Raw genomic sequence first — 27733 nt, forward strand, 5'->3', positions numbered from 1 at the left:
AAATCAAAGAGCAAGAAAAGTCATCCAACAAAAAAATACTCAAAACTTCTAAAAATTGAGAAAAAAGAATAAGAAAGAAAAAAAAAGAAGAGAAACTCCTTTCCAATGAAGTAAATAAATGGCATTACTTTGCGGCCTTGGTTGTGAAGTAATAACATTTTTCTTAACAGGAGCTGCAGTAGCAGTAGCTGTAGGCCTTGATGGTTGTTGTGGAAGATTATGACTGGCAACAACAGGGGGGCGTGAAGGAATACTAGCAGCTGTGAAATATATTAAAAAACTCAGTCAGTCATATACATTTCATTTAAATTAGTTTAAATAATCATACTGTGCAAATGGTTTGAACATTTACTGGTGCTCACTTACCTTGTTGATTGACAACAGGATAGATAGCATTTTCTGACTGTTGTTCTACAGTTGGTTGCAATTGCGGTGGACTTTGAGAAGATGGAAATGTGGGAAGCTGGTTTTGAGGGTGGACATATGCATTATGATTGTTAACCGGTAGAGCTGTGGGAGGAGGGTAAGTTCCTACAGGACCTCCTAGTGATGGTGGGCCATGAGAGGATGCCCCAACAGGTCCTGAAGGCGGATTCAGGAGGGGAGGTTCCAGATTGGACAGCTGGAAATTAAAATTTGTTATAAAATGAAAAAAATTATCAACAGTTCAAAAGACAAAATTTGTAATCTTTAAAAGTAATATTTCAATATATTTTTCCCTTTTTAAATTAAAATTCTTCTATTAAAATATTAATATATAACAAAAAGATGCAATCTGCATTAAGCAGCATATTTCTTTGAGACAATGAATGACACGTTTGATATTTTAAATTCAAGAATATTTATAAGTTAAACATCGACCTGCTTTCAGAGGTGCACAGCTCACATCTATATTAAAAAAAATTTAGCACATATTTCCAATTTAGGATTCAAATAAAAAATTTCTTTTTCCACTTCAAAAGGGATACTTAGTATCAAGTCGCTGCTTTAAAAGGAGTAGGATAATTTTTCAACCTCAATTCTTCCCAAAAAATCACAAACAGACTGAAATTGCATTTACAGGACTTGAAAATTTAGGTAACTTTCCTTCAAAGCGATAAACTACATATCGTCACCTCAGAGCAACTGTAAGACATCTCTTCCCAGGAATAACACTAAGATATCCTACTGTTGCTCTGAGGCGACGATATAAAGAATTTCTCAGCAATGTGTTTTATATTTTATAACTTCCCCCTATTCTCCCTCTCCTTTTAAGACTAAAACTTCATTATAATCCTGTAGCATGATAGGCAGAGGTAGTACTTTCAAGCCTTTGCCTCGCTTCGGGTAAGTGAGGGTGGAAACTGGCAATGAAGCAGTGAAAACTGAGTGAACAGTACAGTTGCATAACAGATGCGGAGTTAGAACAAGGTACAAAATTCTCAATCTAATCTTGAGCCTTACTTATTTTAGAAAGGTGGGAGAGGATACATTACTCACTATAAAAATTGCAAACTGAAGCTTTTTTCTTATATCGAAAATTATACTCCTTGATGGTGTTTAAAACCTTGTCTAAATTCAGTTACAAGGTGATAAAAACCAAAACTCAGTAGTCCAAGGTCTACTGTGCCCATCTCATTTTAAGAGACCAAATAAAAACTATACATTAACCATAAAGTTTCAAAAAAGCAAAATATATTACCTGATTTTCTTCCACCTTTGGTTTCTTAATATCTAAAGCAAAAAAGTTGCTCATTAAAATTTTTTTTATTTCAGTATTAACAATTTCGCAAACTTCAATTAGGCTTAAGAGCTTTTCCAAAAAAAAAAAAAAAAGGAAACTAACAGTTAAAACATGATGATCATGAAAAATTAAATTAACAGTCATATTGTCGCCTTAGAGCAACAGTAAGATATCTTAATGTTATTCCTGGGATTAGATATCTTACTATTGCTCTTAGGCGACGATCTAGTATGCTGAGCTTCTACATAAATAACTTTAAACATCAAGAACTAATAAGACTTTTTCTAATGTAACTTAATTCATCAACACAACAAAATTAAAAAAACGTATGGATGCTTCACTTTCCAAATCAATTAACTCCATAAAACAAAAAGTCGAGAAAAGTGATTAAGAAGACAGTGTTATCCATAGGAGTGAATGGGCCCTCGTGTTACATTTTCTGCCATCGTAGGTTCAGAAATGTACTGAACCAAAAGTTTAATATAAATTCATTCTAAACATTGATTAAGCACTATTAAAGCAGAAATGAGTACTTTTTTAAAAAGTGGAGTTAATCGATTTGACAACTGAGGCATCCATATAATACTTCTAAAAAAACTAGAATTTTTCATTTGAAAGAAACTCTCAATTAAGATTTGTCTTTTAAATGTTAGTTTATGCAATTTAGTACTAGAAAATGTATATTACACACCAAATTTATTTTGAAGACTTCACTGAAAAAATTAGTAAAATTAATCACGTTTTTGTAAGGTTGGTTTTCACAATCATGAGTGGGAAGCATAGAAAACTTAATCAGATCACATAATAACACATCACTTCATTGCGCTTACTGCGAGAAAACAAAAATGTGCAATAGTTCTGAAATTCATTGCTGAGAATAATAGAAATAATGATTCAACTAATATACAAATAACATGACATATGTTCCAAAACAAAGTTAAGGTTTTCTTATACAGTAGCCCCTCATTACATTGCACTTGTCAGCAGATAAATATAGTATAGCAGAAACAAATTTTAAAGCTAATGCGAATTCCTTGCTCAGAACATAAAATTTTTTGACAAGGAATTGTGTCTACGTATTCACTACTAAATATTGGTTTTGAGAGTGGACATGCATTTGTTTAGCATTCTTGACAGCGGAAGTTCCAGCATAGTACTGAAGAATAAGATGTATTTGAATGAGCAATATAACAAGGGATTACAGTAGTTATCAAATTTCTTGGCTGTAACAGTATGACATAATTACCATTTTCAGAATCACTTGTATCTGAAGAACTACTAGAGCTACTGCTGCTACTACTGTCACTATCAGTAGTGCTGCTACTACTTGCACTTAATCGAGTACCTGTTCCTCCAACTACATCTATATGTGAACTATCAGAATCTGAAATAAATGTTGATATAAAATAATATTGATAAATACAAAAAAAATCATGAAGCAGAAACAGAATTATATTTTAAAGAGCATATTGTCGAATTGGAGCAACAGTAAGTGTTATAGATGTTATAAGATAAAGTGTTGTAAGTTTTATAAGATATCTTAGTGTTATTTCTAGGATTACTGTTGCTCTGAGACGACGACACACAGATTAATGATGGATTGGAGATAAATCAATATTTGGAACTGGAAAGGTGGCACAGGCACATGTGAACATGATATGAACTATACTAAGAAAACCTGAAGAAAGGTTTCATTGATTAATTAAAATAGTACTACCATTAAGTCTTTATTAAAAACAATTGTAAATATAATTCTCGACTAATCATAATTAACTAAGTATTCAAAGAATATATACATATAAATGAATAAATCTTGTAAAAATCAGTCCACAAAATATTTCTCAGATTTATTGCGACAAGGAATAATTTCCATACTATTGTTTTTGCAAACACAAATCAACATAAATTTAATTTAAAACATCACAAACATCACTCTTACTAATCAGATCACTTTACAGGATTGCAAAACATAAACTGTTTTACATGGAGTAACTACATTGTTATAAATCAATGAGCACAAACATCTGTGAAACTTGAGAACTCACCTTTCCTACTGCTTTTTTTACTATTGGAATGTAGTTGACCACTGCAATCTTGCAATCTTTTTTCAAGCTCCTGTTTTTTTTCTTTGGCATCCATTTCCTTATTTTTCCCACTACCCTTGTTCCTTCCTTAAAATATAAAACAATGAAAATATGAGCAACTGTACATAGTAAATATATCACATTATTTCAATTTAACATCCATAGTTGATAACATTTTATACAAGAAAATGATTATTTCTAGTCTGTGATGGCATACTTGGTTTTATATTTTAAGTTTTATAAAATACAGCACTGAAATTAAATTGAGTACTATTAGTAGGACAAAGGTTTTTAGAGAACTTTTTGACTCCATTGTAAAACCCAACAAATGTGAGGTTGTCACGTCTTGTAAGTTTTGACAATTCTTTCCTGTACACCTTTCAGTACTGATTCAAAGTAGGATACTTTTCAAATTTAATTTTTCTTTTTTTGCATTGCAGTTTAAAAGTTTGCATGCAATTTAAAAATTGCAACTTCATAACGTACAAAATGAATCCACTCCCCCATAGTTCATAGGGCTTATACAATCTATATTTTACCTTAGTAGGTTAGGGGTTTGAAGAGGGGGGGGGGTGACTTTGTAATGAACTTAATACAGTGTGAACACTTATCAAAAAACTGGTATTTGTTATTAATATCTTTATTTTTTAACAGCATGCTTATGTACTAAAATTTTGGCTTCAAAACTATTTTGTAAGACCGTAGCATTATTTGATACTATTATCTCAGCTATAACCAACTATCTATTTTTGATGAGATCTAGTGTGGCTACCTTGAAAATATTTAATTGTAAGGAAAAGAAATTTAAAGACATTTTGATTATTTAATATTAATTCTCAGTATAAACTAAGAGTATAACACCATGTACAAAGTTAAACAAAATAATTCAGTACAAGTAATCGTGTTGTACCAAATGTAACTTGGGGTAAGTAACAAATCAATCATGTTTTGAAACGCACAACGAGCATGAACGTGAAGAAGTTTGCACAGGGTGGCAACATGAACTGGAAAAAAAAGTTCCCTTACCATTCCCTGATTAAGTTCACCAAATTTCCCTGATTTACGTTACCAATGATAATGGTTTCCTTTCTTTGCCCTACTTGAAAAGCATTGCATATTAAATTAAATGCAGTGTTTAGAATGCTTTAAGCTCTTAATTAAAACTATATTTTGAAAAGATGCTCCTTTTTTTGGTAAAAATAGTATATTAAATTATCGAACAGGGGTGCCCATCCCCCCCAAGCTCATTGGCGCATTATTCCCCCCCCCCCCAAAAAAAATCTCGCTTTTGAATAGGGTTAAAAATATCAGTTTTTAGTGTGTCTAATTTCCAGTCAAATTCACAGGGGTGCGGGGGTAGTACTGACAAATACCATTTGAACTGAAATATTGTTGGATTGTTCCGCCTCACCTTCTCAAAATTTACAACGTGGACTTTGAGTAAACAAGTTTTGGAGACCCCTGAGTCTTGTTACACCTTATTCTTATTTATTTATTTTTTTTCAAATGTATGAACGAAACTTTCTGGTTTGGGATTGAGTCATCACTAGACGTATACAATATAAACTTTTAAATGGAAATATAATAGCCACTTAGCTTGCGGGTCCGCTTGTTTCTTCTCCTTCATTACACAAAATTTGTTTTTGTGTAATTAATAGCACTATTATTTAATTAATCTGTACAATTTCAATGCACAGTGGACGACCAATATTACACTGAACACACAATTACTTACCATAAGGCTTACGCGGCTTCTTCCTTAAGCATGATGCAACATAGGTTTCTAACTCACGTAGTGTGGAAGGTTTCAGTGTTTCAAAATCAATTTCAATCTCATCAGGATTGGAATCTCTTAAGGATGGCTCTCTAAACTGTATAATATGTACAACACGGCCTAGTTTATCACCTGGAAAAGAAGGAGAACATTCTTCCATAATTTTTTCAGAAAAAAAAAATCATTTTTCACAACAGTCTAAATTAGTGCTTTCAGAAAATAAAATTGCGTTGCTAAAAATTCAAATTGAAGAGAACTATGACTATGTTTGGGACAAACTTAGCCTGGCAGCGTCATAATTCAGAGATTAGGATCTGCAGTCTTTAGAATGCTGCCATGTCAGGTTTGCCCCAACAACACAACTGAGCTACTGTTAATTTGAAAAACAATTAACATAACAATGAAAAGTAATCTATATATATAAGAGAGATGGTGTTTGTTTCTTCAGGGTGGCCACAGCAGGAGCGAAATCAGTTTCCCTGATTTTTCCCTGCATGACAAAAATTTTCCCTGATTTTGCTTATAGCGTCATTTTACACCTTCTTAAGATGTATTTCGACTCCTCCTTGATGTTGTGATACACCTAGCTGTATCCAGATCAAGATAAAATTTTAAACTGTCCGCAAACTGAAATAATTTCTTAAACATTTTCTGCAGAAAACTACTGTTCTTCTTCAACAGCCAAAAACATCAAGTTAAAAGTGAGTAGAGTACCACAATGATTCCATCGTGTTCCTTTATTATTAATTAGAGGACTTCAAAATTTGCAACCAGCATTTGTCGCGTAATAAAAGTGTAGTAATACATAAATTAGTTTCACATATACAAAAATTGTCTGTAAACTTTGAAAAATGTCCTGTGAGCGATGTTTGACTGTTTTTCTATACTATCTGGGTGTGGCTGTATCAGACATAGTCAGCATTAACATAAAACGTTTTGAGATAGTAACAAAAAATAGTGAAAGCACCTTCTGACAAACAGTATTTCTCACGTTTTGCAAAAAAATTGTGCTATGCGCCGATCGATAATTAATAAAGCATATTTTTACTGAAAATAATTATGAACTTAAATTTAATAGGCTTTATATTATATACTTATAGGGGGGAAAATGAATAATTGTTAACCGGATGTGGATGTTGAAAGATCGCGGCACAATTAGAGCCAGAAAGCGTACAATGCAAACCACGTGGCATTGAAAACGCGTTTAAAAAAAAAAGTTGAACTGGAAGTAGTGTGTTTTCAACAAGTAATTGCCGAACTTTAACAATTTTGAAATTTCAAAACACGGGCGGGGGGACATGATTTCTGTTTTTAAGTATAGTAAAGGGAAACAGTTTCGGATTTCGGGATTCCGAAATTGGGGTCTCATACTGTAATACATTAGAGAAATGGTTCTTAACTAAATGCTGTTTCAAAAATTTCACTTTGCAAACAAGACAAAAATAAGTCTCGACACATAGCTTGACGTCCAAGCAGAAAAAAAAAGACTATTTTCGGACATTTCATGAGAAAAATTAATTAAAAATTTATTTCTCATTTATTTTGCATGTTTATAAACACAGAAGTGAAACACCTAACCAGAGAACCCCCCCCCCCCCAAAAAAAAACCCAACTAAACTGGTTTTTTTTAAAAAGAAATGTGTTTTTTTTCCTTTTTTTAGGGAAAATGTGGGGGTACTTGTAGCATATTATAGCTTAAGTATATGGACAAAGCACAAAAATTGTCTTGGGGTAAAAAAAAGCTCGAAAATTCAGCGTTTTCTAAAGAAAAGTATAAAAGACGAAGACACCCGAGAATAGTGAAGTTTCAGATTTTTTAGTTTCCATGATTACCAACATTTAAGGCTTTATTTTAAGTTACTTCTCGGGTGATAAAATCTATTGTTCATTTGTTCGTTTTTAATTACTACTTTTTTTTTTTGCATTTTACTTTATTGTATTTCATTTTGTTATGCAAAACTACTGTAGAACCTCAAGTAGTTTAAATCCCTTTTTACTGAATTCTAGCATAATCAAGACATTTCTTTGAATTTTATGTTGCCTGTTTTTCTATTTCTGTGTACATAGTAAGAAATATTAAACTTTTTCGTAAGATAATGAAAATACTGTACATCCTATTCTGTTTCCTGTCCGACTGTTTGTAAAACTTAATTTCTAAAACATATACCTTGTTCATTCAAGATTTGTGACGTGTTGGTTTGCGGAAAATAATTCACATGAAAGCCTTTTAGCTAGAGTAGTTTCCTCTTTACAATCTACAAATATTGAAAAATTCAGACATGACAGGACTTAGTCAAAATAATTTGAGTTATTTATTGACCAGTTAAAGAAAAAAGTTAAATATATTTATTTAAAATCTTTGAAGTGTTTTTTTAATGCTGTTAAGAGTTAAGAAATACTATTAAAGTTCAAAATTCATTTTTTATGTCCATTGTCTGTGGTGAAGAACTAATAAAAAAGAAGTTTAAATCGTGAAAGTATTTAAATTAATTTTTTAAAAAACTTCTCAGAAAATTTAAAAAACCCAAAAGTGGACTAAATAATGGGTTTTTTTTAAATGGGTTTTTTCAAAAAATCCCATTAGGTCCAATCCGGCCAACCCTGATGGGAGGGGGGGGGGGTAATTTTTTTTACATTCTAGAGGTTTTTTTTCCCCTTTTCTCAAATTATAGCTATTATGTAGATAAATTACTTTTCATCAGAGGGTATGGGATTTCTTTTTTGTCCTAGATGTACCTTGTTTTTTAATTACGTCGTAATTTTTTCTGGGGAATTTTCGTTTCAAAGTTTTTGTTAGAAAGATTAAATCTCTTATCGGCCAGAGTTAAGTGTCTTTTTTGTTTATTTAGCGAAACATTTCCAATTGCCAAAAACTGCTTTTAGGTTTTTAAAGGGTGTTTACGCATTTTAGTTAAAGAAAAAGAAAATAATTACTTTACATCAGAAGGGAGAAGGGATTTCTTTGCATCAAATGGCCTTTTTTCTTCTTTGATCCGAGTTTGCTTCGTCGCTGATTGGCCGGGTTACGGTAGCAATGTCGCTTGGCAAGTTTGGCGATGAACATTAAAAACAACTGTCAATGTAATTTTGATGTATTTTTGGTTTATTTGGGAAAATATAAAATTGCAAAGGATATTATATTCCGGTTTTCAAAGGGTGTTTATACGTTTTAGTTAAAGAATATGATTATTTGACATCAGAAAAGGGGGGATGTGGGTGATTTGTTTTTTATTCTGGAGGGTTTTTTCCTCTTTTTTCTCAAAGGATAGCTTTTCTATTGATAAATTCTTTTTCATACTAAGTACAGGATTTCCTATCTGTCCAGATGTACCGTGTTTTTAATCATGTTGTTTTTCTGCTGAGGAATTTAGGTTCAAATGTTTTTGTTAGAAACATTAGATTGGTTATTGGCCAGAGTTGGCTCCACTTCCTAATTGTTCCCTTACTGTCCCCTACTTCCCTTATTGTAGCGCTGTCGTTTATCGATAAACAATTGATTTGCAGGATTATTTAAATTTGAAAGCTACTCTTAATGTGATTTTATATTCTGTATTTTTTGTTTGGAGAAAAATTTACTATTGCTAAAGGAAAAACATCCGCTTCATTCTAAAAGGACTGGGTTCTGGTAGCGTTGTCATTTGGCGTGTTAGGTGCGAGCTGAGCAGTCTAGTCTAGGATTATTGCTTTAAAACAACCGTAAATGCAACTTAATGTTTTGCCAAATTGTTCTGAATTCCAAAGAAACTTTTGATTTGTTTTTAACCAAATGAAAATTTTGACTTTTTCTTTTTTTTTCTGATGATGATTTTTTATGTCCCACAGGGTTTCTTCTTTCATTAGGCAGATGGGATAGCTAATTAATAGGAGTTTGCTTTTCACGCTAACAACTAGGATACGGTAGCGGGGGAGGGGGGATCAATTTATTTTATTCAAAGGACTTCCTTTAAATTTTCAGCACGGGCATCACCTTGCGAGTACTGCTAGTACTACATATGACACAAATAATCTACAGAACCAATCTAGTTTAATAAAATTAAAAAAAAAATTCTAACTACCAATAAGTTAATTAACTGCTAAAATTAAATTCGCAATAAATACGTAAATTTAAATAAAATAAAATAAAATATCAGAAACCATACATATAAAAATGGAGGCTTATTTTTGTGTGAGTATGTTTCTCATAAAACTTGACCACAAACAGAAGGGGTTTGACAAAATAGAAAGGGGAAGTGGAAAAATTAGGGTTTTTTGCTATAAGTCAGGGTTGTCCAACTGGCAGCCCGCCAACACATATTGTAATGCCCGCATCGATGTTGAGATTCCTACCCTTGTAAAGAAGGCAAATTGGCCTCAGTTTTCCCATTAAAATGCAAGCAAATTGCTTTATCTTCTGTTTCACTGTTTTATAATAATTAATTCAACTAATTATTGTTATTGTATATGAGGTAACAGGTTATTGTTCAACTTTTTCAAACTGCGGCCCGCCACGTGATCAGTGACCTGAATTCTGGCCCATGGGCTCTTTGCAGTTGGACAGCAATGCTATAGGTGATTGGAACAATAATTTCAAAATTTACCTGGAAGCTTATTGATATCTAAACTCAGCTGCCTCTTCTCATCATACGACATTGGTTTAGCATTATTATCTTCTTCTTCACTATCAACCGCTGGCAGAACAGGAGGTGGAGGCTGTGGAGGTGCTGGTGGTTGCTTTGCTTTACGTGGTTTACTATTGGCTCTTTGACGTTTATTCTGATTTGTCTGCTTTGGAGTATTAACAGCTTTAGCAGCTGCAGTACTTTTTGTCCTTCCTTGTTTTTGAGATTTTGACTGACTTTTTTCAACTGGAGGTGGAGGAGCTTGAGGTGGATAGACAGGTGAAGATGAAGGTGGTGGCAATGTGGGAGTTACAGTTTGAACATCAATCTCTTCTTTCACAGGATCAGGTGGTTCGTCTTTGACTTTTTTCTTCTTCCTTTTTTTCTTCTTCTTATCCCTGTGACCACTTTGTTTGGCAAGATTGTTGATTTCCTCAGTGACTTTTTTGAGCTGGGAAGGAGAGAATAATTCATGCAATAAAACAGAAAAGCAGTATAAAAAAACTTTTCCTTTTTACAATAGATAATAAATATAAGTAGAAATAACATTTGTAATTGCATACTCCAAACTGATTCAAGAAATAAACATTATCTGATCTTGTAATTTGAACAAAAAAAAAAAAAAAAAAAACTTATTCAAACTCATCATACTTTCACATTGTCTCTAGGATCAATCTTTGATTTATTCTATCCAGTTTGACTAAACTATAGTATGTTTTCACTGGACATATTCATGGAACTGATGTTCTTACCCTTTAAACGGTCATTAAGATGATTACACAACAAACACAAATCTGGTCATTAAAAGAATTTTCATAACTTGAAACACTAAGATTTTTGACATTAGAGATGTGTCGTCGGTCTCGGATAATGATCCGCGGATACGTATCCGAGAAAAGAGTGATCGATCCACAGGTCCGAGAAAAAGATTGGAAGATCCAGACAGATTTTTCGGATGGCAACGGGTCCGCGGATCAATCCGGATCGACGAAACAGATTTTTTGGATGGCAACGAATCCGGATCGATCCGCAAGGACCAATCAAAGAGGGTGTAATAAGTTGGTAGTTCTTACAGATCCGGGACAGCTAATTGCTGAGGTTGTTGTATCGCAGTAGTAGAAACTGATCCGGACGGACGAATGACAGTGCTGCGCACTTGGTAGAAACTTTAATTTTGGTGGCAACGGATCTGGATACGTATCCACGCCGAAACGATCTGGAGGGGCTAATCAAAGTAGATTTAACAAGTTCTAAGTGTTCACAGATCCGGAAGAACCAATTCGTAGGGTCCTTGTATTGTAGTAGTGAATAAGGGTCTGGATTAACTAATGGATGTACTTCTGGCTGACTGTATGCATTACCCATGTGGCAGTAACTTTATTTTTGGTGGCAACGGGTTGAAGAGGGCATGGAGGAGCAGGATGGGAGAGGAAGAAGAGGGGATATAACCGCTGTTCTTTGCGTGGCGAAAAGAGTCTCGCACAGCAGGAACTTTTAGAACTCCTTTATTATGTGGTAAACTGATGGCTTTTACTGTTTCTTCTATCCTCTCCGACTCCAGCTGAGGTCGGAAGCAGAAAAGGAAATTTACGGCAGGAATAATTTAAAAAATTTACTTTTTTATTTTTACTTGCAGGACTTACACTGATACAGGAAATTTATTTCAAAATATTTACGTTTTGCACATAGCTCTCTTTTGTTTTTATCCTTTATTTTACCAGAGTGTACATTTTAGACCATCAGGGTCGATGCGAGAGGAGCTAGGCAGTAGGGGGAGGGGATCCTGTGTTCTCCTGGGGACAGATCAGTAACGTCCTTACCTCTTCTGGTGTATAATTTTTTAGAGTGTTGAAAGTTTGGAATACTATATTTTTGTTTGGTATCGCTAATTTATACAAAAATAGAAATAAAGTACAGTCGAACCTGTCTATCTCGAATTTCACAGGAAGGAAAAAAAATTCGAGATAAAGAGGTTTCGAGATACGAAGGTTTTGAGAAACTATTTGAAATTTGGAATCTGATGATTAAAATTTGAATTTTGTACTAATGACAATACATGTGAAAGATAAAAATTGTTCCGTATTAGTTTTGTGAGGTGCTTAAGCTACTACTTTATACTAAGCACTTTATTGCAATTTTAATTAATCATTTTGACAGACATTTGAAATTTTAAGCATACCTTTTTTAAGCAAAATAGTCGTTTATTGTTTTTTGGTTCCTGAGTTTTTGGATTCAACTATCAGCTTGAGGCTGGCAATGGCTGAAAATCCATCTTGGCCAATATTTTCCTGAAATTCGAGGAAAGTTGTTAATGTCATAAGCGCCTTTTCTGCATCTTTTACAGTCACTTTAAGTGCATCTTCTTGGATGATCTCTTCCTCTTCTTCTGAATCGCATCTTAAGTTATCCACGATTTCCGCATTGGTTAAGGTTCAACATGTGGCCAGAGAATTATCTACATCTAAAAATTCTTCAAAAGGAATATCAACGTTCATTCTATTCTTGATGGCTTTCCAGTCTTGGAAACTTACTGCATTTTCTTCAGTTCGGTGTTGACAGTTGCTTCCTTTTCTTCCTCTTCAACACATTCTGCATCATTTTCACTGTTATCTTGCTCTTTGCATCTATTTTTGAAGCCAGCTTTAATGAAGCAACTTTGAATTGTATTCTGAGTGACATCTCTCCATGCATAATCAACCATCCTCATAGCATCCAGTATGTTGATTTTTGGAAGAGTATCTCCTTCGTCGATTGCATTTAGAAGTTTGCGTACTAACTGCCATCTGAATCCTGCTTTGAAACTATGAATCATGCCCTGATCTAGAGGCTGTAGCTTTGAAGTAGTGTTAAGCGGCAAAAATTTTACGGTGACATTTTTCAAAGTTGGGACATTGGAATGTGCGCTGCAATTATCCACTAAAAGAAGAATTTTGCGTTTTTTCAACCGCATGGTCTTGTCGAGGGATATCAGCCAGTCAATAAATATTTTGTCTGTCATCCACGCTTTCTTATTGGATTTGTACGGAAAAGGAAATGACTTGATTTTCGCGAAACACCTAGGTTTCGCAGAACGGCCGATCATCAGAGGAGAAAGTTACTCGGAACCATCTTCATTAGCAGCCAAAAGTACAGTTACCAGAACTTTGCTTTGCTTACCCCCTCTACATTCTTCGTTCTTAAATGTTGCTGTTTTATCAGGCAGACATTGGAAAAAAAGTCTCGTTTCATCTGCATTGAACACATTCATCAGCTTAAAATCCTTTACAAGAGAAGGGATTTCCTTTATCCAATCTGCACAAATATTTTCTGGTACAGAGGCACTTTTACCAAAGTTTTCGGAAAACAATATCATGTCTATTTTTGAAACTTTCCAGCCATCCAATGCTACCTTTGAATGTTTCACCGTGCCCACGTTGTTTGGAAAAATTTTCCGCTTTTCTTTGAAGCATTAATCCACTTACTGGAACACCTTAGTCCTTGCATTGGGTGAACCATTTGAAAACGCACAAGTCCACATCCGGAAAAGCATATTTTCGAAATTTTTTTGCTGTATTATTTAACTGAAACTTTTGCTCCACAGACGTTCTGTTTTTAATTATTGTTGATAGCGTGCTAGCTGGAATATTAAACTTGGCGGCAATTTCATTTTTTTTTCATTAATGGATTGCCGTCCAAAAATTCAAGAATTTTCATTTTTTCATCATTTGAAAGAATTTTTAACTTTTTTTCACGCATATCATCTCGGTTTTCTAAGCAATCACAACTTCAAGCGAGAGAGCAACCACAGAACAGTACCTAACTAAACCAGATAACAGAGTGGTTCTGGGACTTCCACTCTGTTAAGTGGTTTAGTTAGGTTCTGTTATCTGTTTTATCTTCTTGGACCCCTGAGTTCCAAGAAGACAGTGCCTGACCTCATTGTCCCATTTTTCTGCCCTCTGCTCTGCTTCCAAGAAAGCACTCGAAAAGACTGTCCTTTCGTTAGTCTTCGCAGAAATCCAACCCTCTGGACACATTTCTCCTTTTTACCCGCTGCCCTCTCTGCCCTTGAGGACAATGCTACTGTTTCTGAATTTAAGAAAAGTTGTTGTTAGTTGTTTTGAAGATTACTGGCCTTTGAATCTGAACATGACAGCATTTTTGGAATTCGAGATATAGAGGTATTTGGAATTTTTTTTCGAGATAAACAGGGAAAATACATTGAATTTTTGGCTGCAAATGCAGGGAAATTAAAAAAATTCGAAATAGACAGGTTTTTGAGATAAGCAGGTTCGAGGTAGACAGGTTCGACAGTATCACTGGTTCTATTAATTTTTGCTTAAATTTATGCTAATATTAATGCACATTTAAAAATTTAATCGTATTTATTAGTTAAATAAATTTAGCATAATGCAAATTTGTTGTATAAATGCTTGATGGATAGCCCAAACCGGTCAGCAAGAGATATGTCAGTTCCCCTCTCCCCTAAAAACCCCGTTTTTGAAAACTTTATGTTTACAGTTGGGCGAATGCACCCTTTTCCCCCTCCCCCTCCCATAAAAAATTCGAAATGACTGGGCCTGGAAGAGCCCACATTTATTTACTTATGAATTACAGCTGACCACGATTTTAGGGAATACCAGAAATACCGATTTCAAAGTCTTAAAAAACAGGAATCAAAAAACAGTTCCCAAGTAATATCCCATCTCCCTGAAAATTTTTTCTTGGTTTTATGCCCCTTTACCCCAAGAGCTATTGCACCCCCCCTCCCCAAATACTTAAAATACCCACACCCCAAAATGGAGAAATTTTTTCTTGAAAACACGTCCCTAAAAATTTCAATGGCGAAGTCTGCGCCATTTGACACCCACCCCTGGTTGCCCAACACACTCCTTGCGTTTATCAAGGTCCCTGCTCTCAGTGTAGTCTTAAACCAGGTTCAACTTGCTTGTAACCAAGTAATTTTGATTATTTTAAATTTTAACTCAGTGATTAACGAACATTAATTTTGATGTTAGTAGAGAAAATTGTTTAACTTCTCTTATTAATTTATCCAACACCTGGCAAATGAGAGCTAAAGGTATGAAGAAAAATTTGAAACTAGTTTCTAAGTTCTATGAGTGCCGTAATAACATTTAATTATATATGTACTTTGGCACACTGCAGTTGGTTGTAGTATAAAAATATGCCTGTGATTCTGAACTATATTTTGTATGATGAGCTATAACTATCTGGAAAGGTGGGTTTGGCCCACGAGTCTCAAGAATTTTTTTATTATTGCCCTTTGAGACCAAAAAGTTTGGAGACTCCAGCATTAAGCAGGTTTATAATTTGGAAAAAGCGACGAGTAAAGTAATAATTAAAATTACTTGTGTTTACGACTTGATACTAGTACAATCAATCAGGACAATGTTAATTCATATTTCTTCCATTTTCAACTGTCCACTCATATACTACATAAATTGACATTAAATTGAAGAAAAAATCCTAAAGTTTTTTATTGGTGTAAAATTTGTTTTAATAAAATGGTTTTTTATTTTGCCTACCATTTGCCTAATGTGGCTACCATTCGCCAATGCAACCATCCCTGACCTATAATCTTGACATAATACCTCTCCCTCAATTCTTTTGTCCACTAAAAGTTCTGCTAATGGATTGCCGGGGATAAAGGAGGGGGGGGGGGAGTATTGTCCTCTTTCTGATGTCTTTACGTCTTGCATTAAGAATTATTTTACTACGAAATGCAAATAATTTAATGTATTTTAAATATTATTATACTTATATGCAACTGTGCTATGTGTTCTTGTTCTGAATAGAAACAAAAATCGCAATCACGACGGCAAATTCGTTACAAAACTTGCTACTTCCAAAACTCGGCTTTCTTTACACAGCGATCGTAAAAATAGACAAATTTCTTGCACCAATTTAGTAAATTATGTTTTTTTGATCTTAAATTCATTTTTCAACTTTATTTCTCCTTAACAAATGGCTATTTCTTCATTTTGCGGTATTTTAAAACTACGCGTTTTCAAAATGGCGTCGCGTTGTTAGATTATTCATTTTTACCAGTTAAGACGAAAATGTTCTTACCCCAAATAAATGAAAAGAACTAATCTTGTACACTTGGTTTACCTATGAAAAAACAAAAATGGCGCCTTTGAGTCGAAATGCATCGAGACTACCTTAAAACGATGTCGCTAAAAAAAATTTTTTTTTTGCAAGATTTTTGATTTTTTGTTTGAATTATATTGTTTGTTTTTCCTTTTTTTTTCTTCTAAAAATATACAACCTACTGGAAGAGAGGACATATTTGTTTATTTACTTCATTTCTTCTAAAAAAATTGTTATTTTTAAGTTTTGCGGTAAATTTTCAAAATGGCGTCACGCGTTTTCAAAATGGCGCTATGTTGTATTGTCCATTTTCACCAGTTAGAAGAGGAAAATGTCTGTTCCAAAATAAATCAAGAGAAATACAATCATATTTATAAAACACATAAATTAAAAAAAAACGGCACCCTTGCATCTAGAGAAGGTGGAAAGAATACGGCTGAAACCCTTTTTTTCTTCTGCTGGATCTTTTATTTCAATTTTTTTTTTCGTTTTGTTTTATATTGTTTGCCTTTCTTTTATTTATTCATTTTTTGACACTCAGGCTTCGATTTTTATGAAATTTTGCATGCATTTGAAAAATCAAAAAAATATTTTTGTAGAATCACAAATGATTTAGGTTTTACATTCTGTTCAAGTTTTTTTGGCATTTTCTTTATCAAGAAACTAACTCGTCTTTTGGTTGAAAACTGTGATGTTTCTAGAAGTTTTAAAAGCTGAATAATAATAATAATAATCTTTATTTATTTATTTTTTTTTTTTTGTCGTGATGTGTTTTGCTTAAAGATAAATTAATGCAGATTATGGTTTGCAAAAGATGTATTAAATAATATCTGGGCAGGGGTGCCCGTTCCCCCCCCCCAAGTTCAATTCCTCCCTCTGAAATTTTCCCTCAACTCTTCTTTCCTTTTCTATTTTTTAGCTCGCTTTTTGTTTTATTTATTTTTTTTAATATTTTTTATTTATTTATTTATTTTAATTATTATTTTATAAGAAAAGTTCTTTGCTACGCCAATGACATATACACACATACACTAAATAAATAAATGGAATAAAATAAATAATTTAAATTAAAATAAAGTTTGGCTATCATTTTTTGAAGATTTGGCTACCATTTTGAGAGGATCTGGTAGCCATTGGCTACCAATTCAAAATTTGAGTTTTGAGGTATATATCTAGTGCTTTTTCTTTCTTTAGAAATATATTTTACATCCATAAATGGGTAATAAGAACTCTGGATTTTCATACAGTAAAGACTATTATGTTGGGCCTTATATAATTTATTCAATTTTTTGGTAATTGCTGGTGTTGTAGTTAGTTGGTTGCTTATTAATCTTAAAAATGACAAAAGTAAAAAAAAATGATAATAAAAAATAAACTTGATATCGTAATTGTTCTCTCTTTGGAACAATTTCTTTTAAAATATTGTGTAATCTTCTACTACAAGAAAAAAAAAAGTTCTATTTGTCTTGACACAATTATACAAATGGTGCAATAAGTCATAAATTACTTCCAGTGCGAGAGCAAAGAAGATGTATTTATTTATTTGGCCTTTCCATTCTAGATTGCTAAGTCAAAAAAAAAATTAAAAAATCCTTGCGTCAAAATTTTACGTTTTAAAGGTTTGATACTTAATAAATATACTTATTTCAAAAATAAAGTTTAAATCCAAAGATTTTCAAGCGAAAGCAGTGACAAAGATCTCTATTGAAAATCCAAGCTTTGGCAGCCATGGTTGTAACTATTCTTTGCATTAGTTGAAAGATTAAATAAAATAAAAAAAACTCATATGAGCAAGGAAAGTAAACGTTGGGTGTGAGATGAGCTCTAAAAGCGCCATACATTGCAGGAAAATTCAGCCCAGGAACAGAGCGATCGAAAACTACGGGCTTTCACCCTACAGGGGTAATTGTAGGGTGAAACCCCGTAATTCATATAAAATTCAGAAACCCCGACAATTATCAAATTAAAATAGGAATTTTCACATATATGACTAGTTTTATTTTCCTTCCAACTTCTTTTAAACAATAAAAACAAGCCAAGATACACAAATGCTCCAAATACAGAATAAATTCTGAACATAATTATTGTGCTTGCCTCGAAAGTTTGAATACCCTAATGCAAATTGCGAATCTCAAAAAAGATGCCGAATTTTCTCCAGCGCGCGATTATTTTCTAAGAATTACGTCATGCAAGGAAATCTTCTCAAGATAACACCATTCAACAATTATGCAGTCTGTGTCTGCGCTCTGCGTTTCCCTCCTTCCTTCCCTCCTGGAGCACCGCTTTTTACTGCTCCTTTATGCGGTGTAATTTCCCCCCTCTCCCCCAACCTTTATTTAGCTTTTCAAACCTAAAAACTTTGTGTGTGCATTGCGCATGCTCTGTGGATCGGATCTGTCCTGGATACGTATCCGGATCGGTACCCCTCCGCGCATGCTCCATGGATTGGGAGATGTCTGATCCGGCTTTGCACATACTGCGCATGTGCTATGGATCCAGATGTTTCTCGGATACATATCCGAGAAGTGATCGATCCGGATCCCCTTTCGGATCCGTTTTGTCTATCTCTATTTGACACTATAAAGACTACGAGCATGCAACTCTAACATTTGTAATTTATTATCTGAGTAATTGGAATATTTTAATAGCAGTAATTGTACCTTATTAGGGCAACAAAGGGACATATATACCTTTGTTCTTTATTGAAAAGATTTGAAGGGGCAATTTCAGTTTTAAAAAATTGAGCTGAAGACACTACTTAGATACAATGATTGACACTGGCTATACAAATACCAATGTGTTGATTAAGGGGAAATAAATAAACAAAAAACAAATTTAAACAACTTCTTCAGATTTTTCAAAGTCATAAAGTTTGTGGGACTCTATAGTAGTTCAAATTCTATTGCTTAGGGGAGAAAAACTGATAAATTTTTTAAAAAGAAAATATTGTGTAGGACTTAATAGTACGTGTGCCGATGTCCATACTAATGCAAAAAGAGTACATTATTTGGTTCTCAGATTTTTCATTTATCATCATAATTTATTGAAGAAAACTGTCAAAAACTATTGATTAATGTTCTTCAAACCTCTGATGACACGCAATTTCATCAATGAACCAGACGTCTGTACATTGTGTTGCTAATTTTAACAAAATGTTCATCCAGAAAGATATAAATGAATGGATAAAGGAAGTAGATTTTACTAAAACAAAATATATTGATGAGTATAGTTGATGCACAAAATTAGGCATCTAAAAATTGCTAAATTATTGAAGCTGAATCCTTATGCCCAACTGTTATTATTGTTACTTTGCAAACTGATTTAAAACTTCATAGCAAAAAAATGCTATGTCTTTATCTACATATCACAGCATACATGCCAACCTTTCAAACCCGGAATGTGTAAAATCACCCACATTGATATAATGAAGTGTATAAAGAGGCAGGCAAATGATATACAGAGAAAAATATTTAACACAAAACTGAGGGGATTAAAAATTTTTCATGTCAAAAAAGAATTTCCTGTTAAAAGATTTACATTAAATTACACAGTATGCTGTCTGGATCGCTATAAACAGTACTCGCTCGTTAGCATTCTTTTTTTTTTTTGGTATTAAACATATTTCACTGTAATACACTCTATTAAACATTTATTCATTATAACAAACTCTAATAATTTTTACATTAATTCCTTTAGCATAAAAACATTAATGCCACTGTTGAAACACCATCGTCACTGAACCGTAAGTGCTTATTATTGACTGTCATAGGGGAATTATTTTCATATTTTTCAGATTTTAGAATTAAATATTTTTAAACCTTAATCATTATTTGGTTAGTACCTCTTCTTGCAATTCTTGTAATTTTAGTGCTCTTGCTCTCTTTTCTTCATCAGAGTCACTTGATGAGCTACATGAAGATTCAGAGCTGGAGCGTGTTCTTACTTCTTCTTTTACCGGTGTAACAGCAGGAGTAACTTCCATTTGACACGGCTCATCAGGCATTTTGGCATACCTCATTTCAAACACATCCTGGAAAAGATTGAATCTTAAGTTTTGAAAGTATTAAAAAAAAAGTTGAAATAGCCTTCAAATACAATTAATCCAAACTTTTAACAGTGAATTTAAACTAGGATCCTCCTTATGGAACTTCACAACACTTCTTCCAACCTGCTAACAATTTTATAATTTTAATCACTCATCAGAAGAAAGAATTGATATGGCTTCCCTCTTTACTGTCTTTCAAAAACTTCCACTCTTTCTACTGACTAAGCATTCAATTGCACCCCCAAAGATATTGCTTGCTTTGAAAATAGGCAGGGCACAATGAGTGGGAGATTATTAAGTAATAGATGTCATCTCAAAGTAAGTCCAAACAGCAAGCTAGTCTTTAAAAGAAAATGTTCTCACATTCGAATTTGTTTTTAGAGGTTTGAATTTAGCTACAGACTCGAAAAAGTACCTATTTTTTTTCCAAATGAATCATTTTTTAACTGAATTTTATTAAATATGAAGTACACTTTGCATGCTTAATGTGTTACTTATTCTAAAACCTTTTCCTTCTTGCCTTATTGGAGAAAAAGTAGAGATGGCAATTGGAACTAACTCACTCACACTAAAACATTTTAAACATAAATTTTTAGAAACTGGCGCAGACTAATCTCTGGGTAGTAAAACAATTGCAACAGTTGGTTAAACAAAGAGTGAATACCAGCTTCTTTTCCCATCTGTATTTCATGCCCTCTCTCTTAGAAATGCAGAAATTCATTTACCTGCAGCTTTCTTGCCATTGCCACAACTTCATGATCAGGGGGATTGTACTTGTAACAATTTGTAAATATTAACCTAACATCAGCAGCAAATTCTGAAGGTGTTTTGTATTGCCTATCTTCTAATTTACTCTAAAAAGAAAAGAATAAAATCAAAAAGGAACTAAACATTTTAAAGAAAAAGAACTTCATAAAAATTCAATCATTACTGAAGAAAAAATAAATATTTTTGAGGTAACTTAAAGAGAGGGAATTCAGTTGTGAGCATACACACTTTCACACAAAATGATAATAAATACGTTATTTTCCTTTCCAGGAGGATTCCTGAATCAACACACGTTTAATACACTTGCCTGCAATGATTTTTGATTTTGAGTCAAAATAAATAACTGTACCAGAATTAAAAAGACATTATGCTTAGATTTTTTTATTATTGGACATTTTGATTTAACCCAACTTATCAAGTCCTTGTCATAAAGGCGTTACTTTTCTTTTTATATTTTTCTTTTGATAAAATGCATATTGATGACTATGACTTTTATTTAAAAAAAAATTATTTACAGATAAGTTCTTAATGTATAATGATATTATTATTACAGGGTTCATACACATGTGGTTAAAAAAAATTCTCTGATTTTTCCAGGCTTTCCAGGTTATTTTCTTAGAAAATTCCAGGTTACTTGCTTCATTCAAAATTAAGTTTAAGTAACAATTTTTTCAAAATAATCAAAATTGTTTAAATTAGCAAAGCCTGAGAACTGAAACTTGTGTGAGTATGTGCGTGTGTGTGCATGTGTATGTATGTGTGGTGTGTGTAGTTGTGTATGTATGCGGGCGTATGTTGGATATGGATGCAACACTAGAAGAGCAGCATCCGGAAAGGCCGGTGAACGTTGGTGCTGCAGAGGGAGGCCGGAGGAAAATAAAACCATAGGAATTCAAATCAGTCAAATAAGAACAATAAGCAATGTGATTGCTCAAAAAATCTTGGATTTTTTTAAAAATTTTCTCTTACAATTTAAGTTACTTTTTAAAAAATATTTTGTTTAAAATTGTTTTCATTTGTTTACTACTTGTTGAAAACAAATTACTTTCAACTTATTTTAGTGTTTCTTTGGTGCCACATGTCAGGCATATTAGCGTTTTGTTGTAATTGTGCAGCAATCTTTATCCACTTTTGGTTTACAATTCTTCTTTTTATTTTCTATTAGTATGTAACACAAACATATTGAGCAAAGTACAAAGCTATTTTTCAGTATGAATATGATTAACTTGTTGCATCGATGGGCATACCATATAATGCATAATGAGAAAAATTAACATCCGTCGATCATAGGCCAATGCCAATAATCATCAGCTTTTTTCTTTTGCGTATGATGCTTACATTAAAATTAAAAAAAATTTCTTTTCTAGAAAATAATTAATTTTTAAAAAAAATTTATAATTAATTGCACATTTACTTTCAATAGTTTACATTGAGATAAACATCCAATTATGTTTTTGTAATTTTATGTCTACTTCCATCTTGCAAACAACCAAATATGGCGACTAAGTAAAAAATTTAAGATAATAAGTAGATTTTTGGATTCGTAGCATAAAAGTAGTTATAAACAATTTAATAATCCTTAAAAAACTACAATTAAAACAAAATAGTCAGTTTTGCCACATAAGCGTCTCAATCAATTAGAATTAAAAAAAAATGTTCTGCAGATAAAATTCCACTTTTTTCCAGAGAATAATTACGAACTATCTGGAATAAAAAAAGGGGCAAATCTTGCATTGTTATCAATAGTTTGCATTGCAATAAACATCCAATACCGTTTTCAGAAACTTAGGCACTTAAAAAGTCTTGTGTACTGCCATCTTCGGAATGACCAAATATGGCAGCTGCGACAAAAATTAAGAAATAATTTTTTGAATTAGTAGCATGAAAACAATGAAAAAATAATAAATCTTCATGAAACTACAATTCAGTTGAAATGTTTTTAGCACGTTCGCATCTAAGGTAATGAGGATAAGATTTAGTTTCAAGAATAAAATATTTCATTTCTCAAGAAAATCACATATTTGAAATCAAATGAAAAAAAAAAAAAAAATTTAAGCACATTCCGCATCATTTTCATTAGTTTGCAGAAAAAGAAAACATCCAATTCTGCTTTGTATTGGAAACTTAGGCATTTAAGCATCGTGTCTACTTCATCTTATGAATGACCAAAAATGGCGACTACGTTTCAGGCATAACTGAAAGATATTTCAATAAAATTTTTTTATAAAAAAACCTGATTTTCGGGATCGACCCTACTATCCCTACCATCCGCAGGCTTGTACTTCGGAAGCAGAAAATTATCTTTTCCTCTGTTGAGTTTGTGCATAATTCTAATTCACATTAGGAATTTTTTTTCTTGGGAACTATTGGGGCAAAAATGGCCCTCAATAGGGGTTTCCTGGGTTGCCTTTTTTTATTTTTACAGTCAGCGTCATTTTGCCTCAAAACTTTTACATTTTTTTTCAGGAAACATCGATAAAAACGAAGATTAGATCTCATGATACAAAATTCCCTGGGAAAAAATTGCAAAAAAAAATTTTGGGGACAAAAATGGAAATTTCCCTGACATTTTCAAATATATCATTTTCCCTGACAATTCTAGGTTTTCCCGGAGCGTACGAACCCTGTATTATTATTATTTTTGACTTGAGAGTTTGATATTCCACTGCAGGGGTGCTCATCCCCCCAAGCTCAATGGCACAAAATCTCCCCCCCCCTCCCCCCGAAAAAAAATCCGAATTCTCGTTTTTAAATTAGGTTAAACATACTTTTTAAGAGTCACAAATTTCCAGTTAAATTCACACACTTTTCTGAATTAATCAAAGTATTATCTGAAAAAAATTCAACAATTAGAGTTGCTTGAGGAAATTAAAGTTGCAACAAATGCGAAAATGAACTGCCCACATTTACGACTGCAAATACAAGTACACGCATATATTTAGTATCTCGCCAAATTTTGACGATTGTTCGGAACTTTTTTGAGTGTTGGGGCTACCATATTCGTTCTATTTGCAGCCTGTCTCAGCGAAATTTTTAAGTTATGTAAAAATCACTGTTAAGATAATGATGATATTAAATTTTTCAGGGTCGCAGTGAGGGCAAAAAACTAAAAGGGAAGGTTTGTGTTTTAACAAATACTCATTCCAATTTTTCCCCTAATATATTTTAAAATAGAGAGATAGAGTGGATTCAGCTTTTACTTTGGGAAAAAGTCTTTACTTGATCTAAGCGATAAGAGTCCTGTCAGAAGCAAAAGTTTCTTAGGGTTTCCGCCCCTGTAAAATTTTTGAAATTGTAATCTCAAACTATCTTTGATAATGCTTAGGGTGAGGAGAGACTTGGTGGCTCTCCTGCGGAATTTTTTTGAAATTGAAGCTCTAGAAATGCAATTGCAGATTGCTCCAATTATGTCAGTAAAAGAGAGTTCAGTGGCTGTGGCTTGAGTTTTTTCAAAATTGTAGTTCTCAAAATGCAGTTTTAGGCCATCTTTAGTAATGTTAGAGAGAGGAAAGTTTTCATGTCCTTCTCGTGGCAACTTTTTGAAATTGAAACACGAAAAAACGCTGTTTTAAACGATATTTGGTAATGTTAGGCAGAGGGGCTTGTGGACCCGCCCATGGCAATTTTGCTAAATTGAGGCCTCTGAAAAACGCAACTGTGGATTGTTTTCGGTTATGTTTGAAAATGTTTTCAAATAAAATTATTAAAAACGTAATTGTAGGCAAGCTTTGGCAACATTTGATGGCAGTCAATGTTTCAAAACTGAAGCTCCTAAAACGCAAGTTTTCGCCAATTTTCGATGATGTTAGGAGGGGGAGTTTTCGGAAGCTCTCCCATGGAACTTGCCCAGTGGTAAAAAGTTTTGTAGCTGTCTGCGACATGTTTCTAGAACTTCTCTTCTGTGTGCAACATTTCGGACATGCTTTCAATAAAAAATAATAATAAACAAGTCTTTTTTTAAATAATTATTTTTGAAATAAGGTAGGAACCCCCCCCCAGGGGCGGCAAATAGGGGGGTCAAGAGGGGGCTGTCGCACCCCCAAATTTTTTGAGCAGAATGACAGAAAATGGGTGTATTCAATTTATGTAAGTTGGAAATCAATGTTCATTAAAAAAATCTCGCTGGTTCTCAGTAACTATTTGTTGAAACTCGACACATTCCCAGACTAGAAAAAGTGTTTTTCGTTATTTGGATGATGACTTAGAAATTCACGAAATATTTTTCGGCCTTTTCACGGCTAAATATTTCATACTTGTGTGCCCAGTGTAACGATGGTATGTCCAATATGAGAGGCTCGTGCAAAGTGGTGTGGCTGCATGGTTTTCTCAAGAAAATTCCTTGATATTTTACATTCACTTTTACGCTCATTTTTTAAGTGTATATTTATTTAATGAGTGTTCATTGCTTTCTTTTGCTAGAAACACGTTTCAGCTGCTCAATGCATTATCTGCTTTCATAGAAACTTCTTAAAAATGCATGTGCTTAATGAATAAAAAAAAAAAACATATCAACAAATAACTTTTATTGGGCTCTATAGTTATGCAATCTCGGAGTGACACAAGATGGTCTTCCAGAGTTGAAACCATAAAAACCTTTCTCTAAAACTTCAAAGCAGTGATTTGACGACTCTGAGAATTATTGCAAAACGATTCTTTCAATGTGCCCTTCAGCATGTATGACTTCGTTTGAATTTTTATTCAATTTATTTGTATTGAGGAAAGTGTTTTAAAAATGCTTTACTCTATCAAAAAATCTTCAATCTGCTACCCTTAATTTTCGGACTATTCAAGCCACAGTTCAATCTACAATTGATGTGTGCGTTCATACTACCACAGTTCAATCTGCAATTAAAATTGAAAATAGATTTTACATAGATGTATATTTCAATCAATCGAGAAACTTTTTCAAAAAAATTTTTCCTTCGAGCCAATTTTAAAAAGGCGCTTAAAAAAAAAAAAATCCACATGTGATGTGAAGTCAAACACTGATTTTTTAATATTTTGTATGAAGTAATAGATTCTTTTTCGAATAAAATTAACACAAGATTTGATGATAATTATTTTTCTGCATGGTTGACTCTATATTACCTGGATTGGATTTTTTGAAAACGAAAAATAAAATGTTTCAATTATGAGTAAAATTTTTAGCACTAGGCAAGAAAAATTAGAAGCAATATACCGACAGACCAGTTATCACATCCAGAGACTGCAGTTCCGTCCTTGTTATGGAATCTTCAGCCTGGAATAGTGAATAACAGAGCTGGTGGCAGATGACATCTCATTGAAGCTGAGAGCGCCGACGAGACTAGATTATTCAATGATGAAAAATTAAGCCTCTCACAATTTTTGAAGTTGCCGGTGTGATTTGGAAGAGCAAGACATAAAAAGTGTTTTCATACGTAACTTTGTTACTTCAATTATTTTTTAACTATTCCAATCAGCTCAGCTAGTAGAGAAAGATTTTTGTTAGGTTAGAAAAATATTTTCGAAGCACAATGGGCAAAAAAAAAAAAAAAAAACTTTTCTATTTAGCTGTACTGGCAAAACAGCACGACACTACAACACTAGGCACTGATAGTAAGTAACACGATTCTCTGCTCTTCCGAATTCCAAAAATCATGCATTAAAACTTTTCAAAAAGGTATAAAAACTTCAATATCGAGATGTTTTGTATGATAACTTATTAGAAAATGAATCAAAATTTTAATTGCTTCTAAGCACTAATTTTTATTCATATTAAACCGATTTTATGACGACTTCCTGTTAGCTAATGTGTGTCTGTTACCGCACTGTGGTAATACAGTGATAGCAGCAAGCTCAAAAAAAAATATAGGATTTTTCAAAAAAAAATATAGGACACTTTAAAAAGAAATAAATTTTCACTTTTTGATCACGTCAAAATTTAAATATTGGTTTCTAATCCTTAGCATTAATTTACTCATGTCATTTTCTGCAGAAAATTAGTTTGAAAATAATGCATCAAAAATTTACTTACCAACAAATTTGGCAATTAACAAATCAACATTATCCTAAATACTTCAGCAGACTTGTATAGGTTATTGTATGTTTTTGTAATTTAAATATTGTAACTTAATTTTAAGCATAAAAGATACCTCACTAAATACTAATATTAATTCAGTAGCTTAATAGAATGTTTAATGAATTCAGTTACTAAAATTTATTACCAATTATTAGCTTAGGGTTTCTATAGTTAAGAACTTTCTCAACAACAATAAGCACTTGTTAGAAGTATGAAATGTAAACCTAATTTTTTATTGGAATTACTATAACTACAACAATCTTGCTTCTTAAGTTACAACAGCAAATGAACTTAATATTAACCAATCATATTTTGTTTAAACAAAATTAGTTCAAAATAAACAAGAACAAATTAGCAAACTTAAAGGAAATTTTAAATTTTGTATACAACTTATTTCAAAAAGCTGTAAAACGTTCAATTCGCATCAAACCTTAATTCAAGAGTGACAATCAAAATATGTGTCTCTATTTGTATATTTGGTGAATTTAATTTGAAGTTTTCAGTTTCTTTTCACCTGCAGCAATTAAGGCTTGTGCTGCTGCCACATCCTCAAATGATTTTCTTTTCAAGGCAGCTGCCAGTCGCTTGTTGCCCTCTTCAATCAGTTTATG

At 32.9% G+C, this 27733-nt stretch overlaps 1 protein-coding gene across 1 annotated transcript in view; it reads right to left on the reverse strand.

The window, feature by feature from the left end:
• The window catches only part of LOC129230533 (bromodomain-containing protein 3-like), a 215644-nt gene that overhangs the window by 47397 nt on the left and 140514 nt on the right, over window positions 1-27733 (reverse strand). The window contains 9 exon segments of the mRNA XM_054864940.1: window positions 129-260; window positions 367-622; window positions 1682-1713; window positions 2970-3107; window positions 3769-3894; window positions 5543-5713; window positions 10159-10630; window positions 20111-20299; window positions 21040-21168. Of these exon segments, the coding sequence (XP_054720915.1) occupies window positions 129-260; window positions 367-622; window positions 1682-1713; window positions 2970-3107; window positions 3769-3894; window positions 5543-5713; window positions 10159-10630; window positions 20111-20299; window positions 21040-21168 (1645 nt within the window).

Source organism: Uloborus diversus, chromosome 1 (assembly GCF_026930045.1).
Source record: "Uloborus diversus isolate 005 chromosome 1, Udiv.v.3.1, whole genome shotgun sequence".
NCBI lineage: Eukaryota > Metazoa > Arthropoda > Arachnida > Araneae > Uloboridae > Uloborus > Uloborus diversus.